Source organism: Gobio gobio, assembly GCF_949357685.1.
Source record: "Gobio gobio genome assembly, chromosome: 25".
In the NCBI taxonomy this organism is placed as follows: domain Eukaryota; kingdom Metazoa; phylum Chordata; class Actinopteri; order Cypriniformes; family Gobionidae; genus Gobio; species Gobio gobio.
This window is the reverse complement of record NC_137121.1, coordinates 33520817-33534646: the sequence shown is the minus strand read 5'-3', so window position 1 is coordinate 33534646 and position 13830 is coordinate 33520817. Positions and strand designations below refer to the sequence as shown.

General features: G+C 40.3%; 1 protein-coding gene across 1 annotated transcript in view; it reads left to right on the top strand.

Moving 5' to 3' along the window:
• Positions 1-13830, top strand: part of lrrk2 (leucine-rich repeat kinase 2) — a 97759-nt gene that overhangs the window by 77781 nt on the left and 6148 nt on the right. Inside the window, exons 37-45 of the mRNA XM_079808751.1 lie at positions 5468-5659; positions 5767-5913; positions 7309-7421; positions 7541-7731; positions 8444-8604; positions 8696-8866; positions 11223-11323; positions 11428-11640; positions 13582-13772. Coding sequence (XP_079664877.1) covers positions 5468-5659; positions 5767-5913; positions 7309-7421; positions 7541-7731; positions 8444-8604; positions 8696-8866; positions 11223-11323; positions 11428-11640; positions 13582-13772 — 1480 coding nt within the window. The remainder of the gene's footprint in view (positions 1-5467; positions 5660-5766; positions 5914-7308; positions 7422-7540; positions 7732-8443; positions 8605-8695; positions 8867-11222; positions 11324-11427; positions 11641-13581; positions 13773-13830) is intronic.

Here is a 13830-nt window from a genome sequence, read left to right as displayed (position 1 = left end):
CTGTCCTTAAATGAATTCAATTATAACTAAAAGTTTCTTAAAGATAATGCTGTACACTATATAGGGCGCCCTTACTCACACATTACTATAATATTAAAGGACAGAGCACAAACTATTAGCCTAAATTCAGTTGATATTCATGTTTAGATATAATAATCAACACTTAAATGACACATTGTGTGCAAACATGTAAACTTCACATCAGGCAGTTTTTCCATACTTCAAAATCTAATAATAACATGTTTTTTTCTCCAATTCGTTGTTGAAATATAATAATTTAAACACAGTGGCTGTGATTTTCATAAACACACATTAATATTCCAGACATCACTAACAGGTTCAGTTGAATATAATGAATATAACGGCTAATATACGTCATATATTTAGTGAAAGAGTTTGTTTCTCTAGTGAACTCACAGCTGTGGACACTGAAGGACTTCTGAGGTAAATGTGATGCTATGTGACATTGTTCTCAAGCTGCTTTATTTCTTTCCGCCGCTGAAACACTAATTGAGCGATTACACCAAACATGATACATTTCAGTAAATTGTGATGTATCCTCACCATACCTTAAGATATTTATTCATGTTTATTCTTTAGGAAGAGATGATCGCGTTCACACGCAGAGTAGCCGCTCGATATACAGTGATCAGTCACGCCACATTAAACAGCGTCAAAACGGCATTTATCGTTTGAATTTCGTGATAAAATGGCCTGAATACTTGATATGTTCGTGTGGGAACTCGGGTTTAAGTGTGTTCCACGCTTTAAAAAAGCAGACTGTTAACTGTTAAAGATTGCATTCGTTACCGTGCGGTACACACGTGCACGTACCGAAAGCCCTGTACCTAAACAGTACGGTACGAATACGTGTACCGTTACACCCCTATTATCTATCCACTGATATAAGCTGTAACAGTTGATGCATATTCATCAGTATTGACTGTGGACTCGTGCTGTGTTGCTGCTGTTCTGAATACATCCCAATCAGTACATACAAAGCAGTCTTTCAGTGTTTGGTGTGATTAGGAATGGGACGGGATGAAAAGTCATATCATGATTATAGTGACCAAAATTATCACGATTATCAATATTATCACGGTTTTGTTAAAAAGAACTGATGCACACACTGAAAACATTTCAACAAGTTTTAGATTTGAAAATCAACAAATAACAAATAAAACCCTGGCCCAGAGTCCTGCACGGGTCCGATTTGTAAATCCGCACCAGCCCGTTTTCCGACAGCAGCACTAATTAAAATCCGTACCCGACCCGACCCGCTTAAAATAGAACCGACACCCGACCCGAAATAAAATCAGTTTAGCAGATCACATCATAGACACACTTACAAAAATGTTTATTGCCAGCATACAGAAGTTATTACACAACCATTAACACAAGGACAACTTCAGCCGAAGCTGTCAAACGGCTACATCATGAAGAACATGGTTATGTGTCCTTATCATCTCTACGAGGCACTTTCAGTTCTGTCCCCTTTTGAAAAATAATGTTCGATAGAACTGCTTGTGCTTGGTTTGTTACCACAGTTATCTGCGCGTTTCCTCAGCAATGAAGTTCCACATTTGCGGCTATCCAATATACAATCTTTTCTTCAACTCCTCAGGATCCATCTCGACGACTGCAGTGCAGGCAGATCGCGCGGGCACAAATAAACTGATATGGATTTGAAATTATTTTATTAACTTAAAATACAGGCAAGGCATATTTTTGTAGATGTGTTCCTAAAAATATGCATTTTAAACCCGTGTTTAGACTCGTGTTTCTCCCTTGTCCGACCCGACCCACACCCGTATCCGACCCAGTTTAGTTGTGAAGTGAGCAGGGTATATTAAAATGAAGTGCATGGATTCGACAGGCATGTATTATGATTCTAGGTGGGGCAGCTGGTCACTGAGCCCTCCCCTGCTCTACAGCGCCCCACAAATTTCCAATGTAAATCTGTGGTGAAAAATGGAACTGCAGCGCGATCTCATAAAGAGCCATTGGGGCAGATTTCTGGCTGCCCCGCCTATTTTCACACGTAAAGCAGCACCAGGATATTTTTCACCCATTTTCAGCAATATAGGTACCCGCGGGTTCCCGAACCCGTGCCCACCCAATCAGAAGCTTGGCCCACCCTGGCCCCACGCCAAATAACCGATTTTCAATGTTTCAGCTCCAGCGTTTAAGAGAGATCATGGTTTTCGGTTGCTTACCATCAAAAAAATCTGCTTGTTATTAAGAAACTAGAAAGCCTGATTTACGTCTCTTTTTTCAGTTTAAGCATCAAAAGATTTTAAACCATTTCGCAAAAAGACGCGAGAATACGAGTGCGCACAGAGAGCCGGATCTAGACGGTTCGCTTCCGCTTCTTATGAATGGTCGTTTTTGATTATTTTTCCACTGAACTATGCGATCTGAAGGGTTTTGAGCACTCTCTCCCTTCTCACTGCCATATTGGGGCAGAGATGCCATCAAAATGTGTGAAAAAATCTATTTAATGAGTTCCTGTTCTTTATATTTATAACATATATCTATGATATATGAGTTATCATCATACAAGCAACAGTGCTGTCTTTCTGAACATCTGCACTGCACAGTTCAAAAAACAAGTTACTGAGTAACTTCCATAGATACATTCAGTGTTTGCTCTATCAGAGAAAACAGAACAAACAGCACAACCGCTGCGTCTCCGAGGAACACTGTGTTTTATTCCTCAAAGATCCTCAGTCAGATGAGTAAATGATTATGCTTATTTAGGCTATCATTCACAAATACAGTCGTTTGCTAAATTAAATAAATGAGTACTTTGAACGAATCGGTTGAATGAAGGATTCAACTACTGGCGGTTTTAGTTTCATCTTTTTTTTTTTAAGTAGGTAGCCTATTATTGAATTAATTACTAGCTACTAATTACATCTTCAACAGTGTAATTAGATTACTTTACTAATACTCTCTTTCTAAAAATATTCCATTACTTATTACCAATTACTTTCTAAGTCCAATACCAACCTCGACCAGTTGAACAATGTAAAGATGAAACTGGTCTTTTAATTCGTAATAAATCATATAAAATTGCATAAATTATTCTTGAACTGACCAAAGTATTTAAAGGGAGAAGGTTACACTACATTTTAACATAAGATGTGAAATTCTGATGTTACATCCACTATTGTTTTATATAGACTTGTTGTAGTCTATACAGTATTGGATGGAATCACATCAGAAGTAACCGTAGTTAAATTACAAATAAGAGTAATTCTTTACTTTACTTTTTGAAGGAAAAGTAATTAAATTACAATAATTACTTAATTAGTTAGTAATGCATTACACCAACACTATTGCAACTGCAGTGTAAATAATTTATGCCGCATCTGAGCTGCACTTTATTTGATAGATATGACAATACCTGGCTTTATTGCTCAGTGATATTTCTGGGTTTTGAAAAAAACATCCTGTATTTTATTGTATTATATATTTTTTTTAATATTACCTCTAAACTTTGACTAGGCTTGGCATGTTACATATTAATTGTTCTATGAACCTCAAAGCATATTTACATTTTTGTGTATTGTTTGCTACTCTATAATGATGTTGTTGAGGTCATTTGTAGCGTTTAGGGCCCAAACATAAACATAAACATAAAGCCCAGACCCCTCAAGTCCTGCCCTGATTCTGTTTATTTGTGCTATTGCTTGCTTTTGTTCTTACTGACTGTTTACCTGTCTTAATATTTATTAAAAATACTAATAATACTTTTTTTTTTGTGGTGGGGCCAGTGCAAATTTTTGTAAAAGTAAAAACCTGGACCACAATGAACCTGTAGTAAATCTCCTTTGCATTGAGCTCTGTAAATATAGAGGGTTCCTTTCAAAACCTGCCTCTTTTGTTGTAAAATGAAAGGGGTACTTCAGTGCTGGAAAGATGAATGTGTATTTAAATTGGGTCATTTATTTAGTAGAAATGTGAAGTTATTTTAGAAGTTGGTAACTTCTAGACTGATAAATGCCAGAAAATGTATTTTTGGCTCATGCGGATGAAAGACAACAACTCCCAGAATGCACTTTTTTTCATGCCCTACGAGGCCACTCCCAAGCCACGCCTAACGGTTACATCTCTTGCCCACCGCGGAACCACCCCACCATCGTGTGCATTTTTACAATAATAAAATAATTTAGTTCAGTTAGAGAACCGACACTACAGTTAAAAACTGAACGTGTGCTCAATACAGCACGAGCCGAAACACAGCAGGAGTCAGATCTCATTCATCAGAGAGTGAGGAGCCGACAGACCAGATGATTGCAGAAGATTTGGTTTCAAAACGAAATGCGCCTATTTAAGTGAGTTTGTCATTGTACCGTTTTGTTGTCGTGTTTTCATGAACCCACAATTCAAGCAACCCACCCCTGAATTGGCACTAATTTTAAACCGAAACTAAAATGAGCACGGCCGACCGGCATTCATTCACGGCCTCACAGTTATTCACGGTGTGTGTCCAGTCTGGCGTGTTTTCAGTTCATGCCTATGGAAGCTTAACTTTCATAGGAATTCATTGAAAACACTCTGTTATGAATGTCCGTGCGGCCCTCTGTGTCTTACATTCTGTGAGTGAGATCCCTCCCCTATGGGCAGGTTGAAAACATGCAGAACTAGCTCCTACTACTGGCTTTAGTCTCTAGCCTCTGGCCAAAAAAGCCTCCGATGACACAAAATGATGATATTTGCCTGTCTCTAGTGGCCAGTCGATGAATTGCAGTTTAAGTCACTTCCGTATTGGCTTCAAGAGAAACTGCGGGAGGTTGCCGCTTGGATAAACCATATATTGTTGCAGTCGTGTGTTTATTAGTCATGTTTAATCAAAGCGTTTCAATCTTCTGTTTATTCAGCTACAGTGATGGTATGATGCCCATAGGGAAAGACCTGCGTTATCGCACTTCTGCGGGGGGTTATTTGGAGTTTCTGCATGAGAGCGCCCTCTGGCTTTCAGATGGAGCAGCATTTACTGATCACAGCCGTGCTTCATTTACAAGCTGCGCTTAAAATAATCGCAGCCTTTGCCAAATCACATACGGTTTAATATCGATTAATCATGCAGCTCTAATCTCTGCCTATACTATATCTGATTATATGTAAGTGCAAACTTGTGTAAACCTTCTGTATTTGGCACGCTGCAGTATTTTAATAATTACAGTCGTTAAAAGTCATTGTCAAGTCATGCAGTTTAAGTTGAGTCTCAGGTCATTGGTCCTCAAGTCAAAGTCAAGTCATTTTCTTCACTTAGTCAAGCAAGTCCTTAAATTTGTGACTTGAGTCGAGTCCCCCACCTCTGCATGGGTGATGGTCATGGATTTGATAGGATGATTGGGGTGATTATGATGATTTTATAGTGGTTATGGTTCTAATGATGTGATGGTGAGGGTGATGATGGTGTTGATGACGATGATGATGAAGTCTCTGTCCTGTGTAGGTCGTGTGTTGTTTGGGCAGGTGGTGGATCACATTGACTCTCTGCTGGAGGAATGGTTTCCAGGCCTCCTCGCCACTGACGTCCATGGCACTGGGGAGACACTGCTTAAGAAATGGGCTCTGTACAGCTTTAGCGATGGACAAAACTGCCAGAAGATGCTGCTGGAAGATCTACTCTCTAACATCAATCCAGGTCTCTGTCCATTCTGTTCAAATTCTGAAACGCAACTATTTTATTGATAACCTGCTGTATAAAAATGGTGCCACCTCTGCTGTCCTAACTGGTTGCTTGTCTGTAAGATGGTTTGCTGGTGAACCCAGAGGACCCCAGCTGTACTCTGCCCATCTCTCAGATCTCTCCGGACCTGGTGCTGAGCGACCAGCCGTCCAGCACCATACTGGATCCAGAGCAGCTGGAGATGGAGCTCTCTAAAGAGTATCTGTTGGGTTAGTACATGAGTGAACACATAGCCAGAGGCGTCTGTAGGACTTAGTAGCCCCGTTTCCATTACAGTTTTGTGCAAAACTTTTGCGATATTTTCTAAAAGTCGTTAAAAAAATATTGCGCGATAACGCCGTTTCCATTAACCGATATTATGCGACTAAAACTATTTTTTCCCTCTCGTGATAAGTCATTCCAAAAAGTATGCCACGTATTTTGGTAGGTTTATGTATATCCCATCCACCGCACTAGCCATTATTTTAATGGAAGGAGACGTAGGCGTATTATCCAAGCATTGAGGTTAAGGAAAGCCCCTTATACTTGAGCGGCACATATGAGGTGTTTCTGGGTGTTTCTCTCTCTTATCTGCTTCAAGGTCTTGTGGCAAGGTCTTTAAATTGTGGCATTTTCTATTCTATTGTCTTGTATGAGTTCAATAAAGAACTCGTCTCGTCTTCTGTCCAAACATATCGCGACATCTGTAACAAATTATCGACTTTTACATACGCCAGGTTATTGTGACGCATTGCTGCCACATACAGAAATGAGCGAAATGTTTGAATTTGCATGGTGGTAACTCAACGTTTTTTTTAACCACTTCGTTATTTTGGCACTGAATTTCGTTTGTTGGAAATATGAACTGAGTTTACAAATGCTTTTGAAATGAAAAACTTTGGGTTTAATAAACAAAATACATTTTTGAAATGAAGACCGCTTTGGAGTGGAGTGCATGCAAAATAATCCGTTCCCTGAGTCCACGGCCTTTGTTGTTATTGTGAGTGTACACAAATAAAAGTAGACAGTTTATAGTTTATAATTATGTCTTGCACTATCTGTATGGCTAAAAATGACAGAGTATTGTGAGTTGTTTCCGCTGTCATAAAGGAAAAAATCCATCAGAACGCGCCGGCGCCTTCGTCGGCCATGGGTTAAAGAAAACATAGCCTATTTAGTTTCATAGTTAGGCTATGTTTAAATATTATTCTTTTTTTAATTTCATATGTAGATTATGAAAAGTGAGCAGCATGAGTAAGGCTACAAAATCAGATGCGCATATGTTTGGGTCAGACATGATTTTGAGCACTTCATTGAATTTTTGTTTTCTAGAAAGTCTTTCTTTAAAATTAATTTCGTTTGGTATAAATTTTATTTTAATTTTGATCAATGTTTAATCAACTATTTGCCTGTATATTTAATAAATAAGAAGCAAACCACCTCAAGCGTGCGTAAAAACGTTTTTGCGATATATGGGAGTTTTTGCGCAATTGACGTGTTTCCATTGGGCGTATTGTCAATTCGCAATTTCAATTTGCGCAATTTGCTGGGTAATAGAAACGCGGCTAGTGTTAATGTCAAGAAAGAAAGTAATGCGAGTATAAACTAACTGTTTTTTACTAAAGGGGATGGAGGTTTCGGGTCGGTGTATAAAGCTGTGTACAGGAACGAAGAAGTTGCTGTGAAGATTTTTAATAAACATGCATCTGCGCTTTATGTTCATCGGCTGGTACGACAGGTAAGATATGTGATAGAAAAAGAAACCTGGTTGGGGCATAAGCAAGCTGTACAAGTTGTGTCCTAGTAGCAGCATCAGTGCATTGTTGGTGTATTTTCTTGAAAATGATTTGTCTCCAGGAACTGGCAGTTCTTGGCCGGCTGTGTCACCTCAGTCTGGTGGGGCTTTTGGCCGCCGGTTGTAATCCGCAGATTCTCGTGATGGAACTCGCCCCATGTGGCTCTCTGGACTCGCTGTTTGAGCGTGAAAATGGCAGTCTCAGCCGCAAACTACAGCACAGGATAGCACTGCATGTGGCGGATGGTCTCAGGTGGGTACGCTAGCTAGACAACACGCAAAAACTGCTTATTCACCGTATCCCCCAGAGTTAGATAAGTCCATACACACCATTCTCATCTCCGTGCATGCCATAACGCTGTCTGACGCACCCACCGCTAGCCTAGCTTAGCACAAAGACTGGAGGTAAATGGCTCCAGCTAGCCTACTGCTCAATAAGTGACAAAATAACGCCAACATTTTCCTATTTACATGTTGTGATGTGTGTAGTTACATCATGTACTAAGGCCGACAGAAAATGAAAAGTTGTGATTTTCTAGACCGATATGGCTTGGAAATATAGTCTCATTCCTGCGTAATAATCAAGGAGCTTTGAGCCGTACCATGGGTGCAGCGGCGCAATGATATTACACAGCGCCTGAAAATAGGCTAACTTCTGTCAACATAAACAACGTGACAACTGGCTTGCACAGAGAGCGTGCTGGGGACTATTTTCAGGCGCTGTGTAATATCTTATTGATCACTATTTAATCACTTATTGAGCAGTAGGCTAGCTGGAGCCATTTACTTCCAGTCTTTGTGCTAAGCTAAGCTAGCTTAGAGTTATGGCACGCACGGAGATGAGAATGGTATGTATGGACTTATCTAACTCTGGGGGATATGGGGAATAAAATAAAGTCCCAAAAAGTTGGCGTGTTCCTTTAAGCTTTAGGACAGTATATGTGATACGTTTTGTATTCAAACAGATATTTGCACTCTTCCATGATTATCTACCGAGATCTGAAGCCGCACAACGTTTTGTTGTTTAACCTGAAGACGGACGCTGAGGTCATCGCTAAAATCACAGACTACGGCATAGCACAGTACTGCTGCAGTATGGGCGTCCGCAGCTCAGAAGGGACTCCTGGTATTTTCCCATAATACTCTATGAAGTGATAATTAAACAAACAGAGGGTGTCTCTTTTCATATATTCTAATCTTGTCTTAAACACTTACAGGTTTTAGAGCCCCGGAGGTCGCCCGAGGTAATGTCATCTATAATGTCCAGGCAGATATATTTTCATTCGGTCTGCTCCTGTATGACCTTTTGACCTACGGCGAGCGGATATCTGATGGGATGAAGTTTCCCAGTGAGTTTGATGAGGTGGCTGTGCAAGGAAAACTGCCAGGTAACATGTCTTTTTGTTTCATTTGATGTTTATACATGCACTACTTAGCCTGGCTCCGCCCTCCTACGTACTTCTGCTCAATTTTCATTTTCCTTCAGTACTCCGTCTGGGATTGCGGTATATTCTCTGGTTCTCTCCGGTCAAATTTTAACCAGTTCAATCAGCGAACAGAGGGAGTGGCTGAGAACGATGACGTTGATGTCATGCGCTAGTTTGAGATGACAAACGTCACGACCAAACGTTAGCGATTGGTTACGGCAGATCCAGAGCGGCTCTGGGCAGATCCAATAGTTTTAAACTTCAACAGAGTACCGCCTTCAATGAAGTTAATGCTTGTCAATTGAGTGTGGCCAGACTCTCTGAACAAATGAAATGTCTGGTAGGACTAGGGATGTTAACCGATGACCGTTTGACCGATGGTTGACCGTATCAACGTTAACCGATCAAAGTTGTCGGTTAAAAAAAAAAAAAGTGATCTCTAAATTAGGCTATTATAGACAGTGGACTAAACGCTACTACAGTTAGCCATCTCATTCCAAAATCTTTTTGTGTGAAGTGAACAAATCCCTCACACTCAATTTTTCATAACTCGCCTGTTTGTACTTAATAAACCAATAAAAACATTTGGCGCTAGGTCACAGCGGTTGGGTTTGCGCGCTCACAAGGTTTGCAAAAAGTAAACAGGCTAAAACACTCGAGGTTAGAGCCAGGGCAGACGACAGTATGAAGCGTGCAAAGAAAAGTAGTGTGTGGGACCATTTCACCAAAAAGAACGACACAGATGTAAGTTGCAACTTGTGTGATACAGTGCTTAATTAGAAGGCACACAGTGAGTTAGACCTGCCTTTGGCCGGTGCGTCTTTTACGCATTCTGAAGGTTCTGTTTTATCCATTGGTTTTATCGTGTTGCAGTCTATTAGACAACATTCCGCATAAGATGGGCTTACATTTGGAAATATATTACATCTACATTTCAGTGGTAACACATAAGGTGTTGATCATCGTCTTTCATTATTATTGTTAGCACTTCCTCGAACTAAAGCGGCGTCTCTTCGGAGCTGTCATTTTCTTAAATGAGCCGCGGCAATGTTTCAAATGAGCTTCTAACGCTACACAAATGCCTTTATTTTCAACGCGATCACCTTGTACCCAAACCATTTCGAAACTAAGGAGCCATTTGTCCTCAGATTACAAACAAGCTCCTCGGCCGGGACAGTGTGTGTGTGAGAGTGGGAGGCAGAGCGGCAGAGAGATGCGACAGAGTTGCGAAATTGCAGGCGCGGCTCGGGGCTGTTATTTCAAATAGCGCAGCATGTTTTAAACTAATCGGTTAACCGGTTTCAACCGGCTAATGAGGCTCGGTGGTCGGTCAAGAAAATGTTTAGTTTTCGCCATCCCTAGGTAGGACCAGGCTATACACTATAGGGCTCGGTTGAAAATATGAATTTCTCGATTTCAATTGATTCTCATTTTGATGAGCTGATTTCGATTCTTAAATCCCAAGAATCAATATTTTAGTCTATACTGTTTTCATTTGATGTGTGAAGAAAACTTCTCTAAACATTATTTGTAGCGCCTCCCATCCAATAAATCGCAATAAGCTTTGTGATGTAACTTTTGATATAAAACAAATATGGAGATAAACAGATATGGATTTGCTCCATTTTGTGTCCATTATTATCATATAAGTATGCATGGAGTCTGAGAAAATCTGTAATTTCTTTGGCCCTGCTTACTCCTGCTATTAAGATGCATTTTGGTCGATCGGATCACAAGTGGACGGCGCTAAATACAGGTGTAAACGGGGTCTAAAATGTTTTTAGCTTTCGACCACTTCCAGACGTAGCATTAGACCGGATTGCTTTCATGGTTTAAACGCTCATGTGGCCGAATGTGTGTTCAAACAGCCACAAACGACCTTCTTCTCTCCGCTTACTGACCTAACGCGTAAACATTATGGGAAGCGCACTAGCCAAGACCCAAGTTTGGTATTAAAACGAAAAATGTACCAAGCACGATGTTCTCTCACCATTCCTGAATTCCAACACACACTCAGTGTTCAGTGTGGTCTCGCGGCTGATGCTCTACATATATTTTCTGTTGTCTCCGCTCGCATTCATATGCAAATTATGCAAGCTTATTTAATCGAGACCTCATGGCAAAACTTGTTTTTCCTAAGAATCCTTTGGAATTTACGATCATTCACACTTGTGGATAAGAATGAGGGAGAACAAAGCACTTCCTGTGTTAGAGGGGTGGGGGGAATGCCAATGTATTGTGATATTATTCATATAAAATGTTAATTTAATTGTTAATATATAACAATATTAATAACTCTCTACAATCACTGATATAGATCCAGTTAAAGATTACGGCTGTTCTCCGTGGCCAGGGTTTGAGTCTTTGATGATAGACTGTTTGAGAGAAAACCCTCAGGACAGACCTACATCTGCTCAGGTCAGACAACTGATAACATCTGAGAAAGAGCCACTTCTCGGCTCATTATAGTGTGAATTCAGTGCAAACATTTGTGTAATTCAGCGTCTCTGTGTGTGTTTTAGGTGTTTGGTCGTCTGAATTCTGCGGTGATGCTTTGTTTGCTGCAAGAGCTGACACTGATGAGTTTGCCAGGCGAGTGTTTCGCTGTCTCCAGTGCAGGTGGAGGAGCAAACGGAGGGAAAAACACACGTGTGTGGATCGGGGGCGGCAGTAGTAGCCAGAAAATGGGCTGTGTGACGTCACCGGATTTGGAGACAGGGGGGATCTTAAGCCAGGTATTAAAGAGCTTTAAAAGACTGTTAACCCAACAAATGGCATGAATTATAAATACACACTGCGTTATCTTGCTAAATACTATTTCATCTAAACAAATATGATTCTATCATCCTCATTTTAGTCTTCTACAGTACATATAATTAGGGGCCAAGCACCGGAGGTGCGGAGCCCCTCTTGAAATCGTTAGATTTCTTCTTATTATTATTATTCCGCCATTGAAGTCTATGGCAGCCCATAGAACCGTTTGCGGGAAAGTTATGAAATTGGGCACACAAATAGAGGACTGGCCCAACATTAACCACACCAATTTTGGAGTCTCTAAAACAATCCCTCTAGCGCCACCACCTGTCTAAAGTTTAAAGTTTAAAGTATTTTTGCTAATAACTTTTGAATCCTTAGGGCTAGAGACAAAATTATTTTTCCCTCTGATTCCTTGGCTCAAACCAATTTGACCCTATGACATCATTTTCCGTCATTATAATTTTCCCGCCATTTTTAATAACCCGAAAAACCTACTTTTGCGAACTCCTCCTAGGCCGTTGCTCCAAATTTCACAAAAATTGAACCAGATCATCTCCAGACCATGATGACAAAAAAACATGGAATTCAAGTTGATTCGTCAAATCGTTTTCGATAAACGTTCGAACAAATTTTACGTAGCGGTTGCGAAAATACACTTAAGGCAATATCTCCGCAATGCTTTATCGTATTCAAACCAAACTTGGTACAAGTCATCACAAGCATGACCGGAGGCAACATGCCGGAGATACAAAAATTGGCTATTTTTGCTTCTAACTTCTGAACCGTTTGTCCATCATAAAAGTGGTCTCGTTAGATTCAGGACGGCATGCAGAGTCGTCTGATATCCAATTTTACCATATTGGCCATTTTGGCTGTCGGCCATTTTGAATTATGTGCTAAAATGCTGTATTTTATGAACACATGAACGGATTGTTACGAAACTCGGTATGGGTCATCAGCACGATGCCCTGAAGGAGCCTGGGAAGTTTCGAAACAGCGCCACCTAGTGGAGAATTTTTTTCATGGGACTAACTTTTTTTGTCTCCTGAATCCTTGCAGAGTCCAACGATACCAGACTTGCCAGGTTTCGGCGTGTGGTTTGTGCAGCGTGGTAATTTAGCGCTTCAAAAACATTAGCTGATATTTTCAAAACCGCTAGTCCGATCGAGACGAAACCAGCGTCAGAAGTTCGGAAACATAGGTCGACAGCTTTATGCTTATGTGCAATTGTCAAAATATTGATAGTAAGGGGGAGTAAAATCCAATCAAAGTCAGGTGTCAGTAATTTTTTCCATGTCTATTCATATAAATGTCTATAACTCCGAAACGAAATGAGATATTTTCACCAAAATTGACACGCATATGTATGGGCTCACTCCGAAGACACATACAAAAAATGGAAGGATTGTGCCTCTTGGTGGCGCTATATTTAAACAAAATATGAAATTGCCTCTATACAACTCAATGTTTTTATGTGGGGTTTTAAAATTTTTGCTTAAAATTATCTTCAATTGTCTTCACTCATTTTTTCAGTTGGTCTGCTGCTAGCTTCCTTGTTTGTTTCTGTTGCGCTTGGCCCCGGTGTTGCTGCTTGCAGCTATATTTATACATATTTTCAGTTAGATGTCAACCAGTTCACCCTCAATCCTTGAGGAATTACATTTTTTTTAAAGGAATAGTCCACCCAAAAATAAATAGTTAATACCTGTATGACTTTATTTCTTCTGCTGAACACAAAAGAAGATATTTTGAAGAATGTTTTTGTCCATACAATGGAAACCAATGGGAAATTCTTTAAAGTATCTCCAGTCATACTGGTTTTGAATGACATGAGGGTGATAACATGATGATAGAATTGTTATTTTTGGGCAGTCAATTCATTTAACAGTCAAGCTAACAGCGTTCCCACCCTCTTAAAGGAGATTGACAGCAGTCCTATCCTCTGCATGGTGATCGCCAGAGCTCCAGGGTCATGCGATGACTGGTTAGTCGCTGGTTCACAGTCGGGTTCACTCTTGATCATGGACACAGGGAACGCAGAGGTTCTGCACTCTCTGAAGAGTGTGAATGACTCCGTGACGTCACTGTACTTTCACACTGACCAGCACAGGTGATCACATCTACATTTCTCAATAAGAAGTGACATGGCTGCTTGAATGAACTTAAGA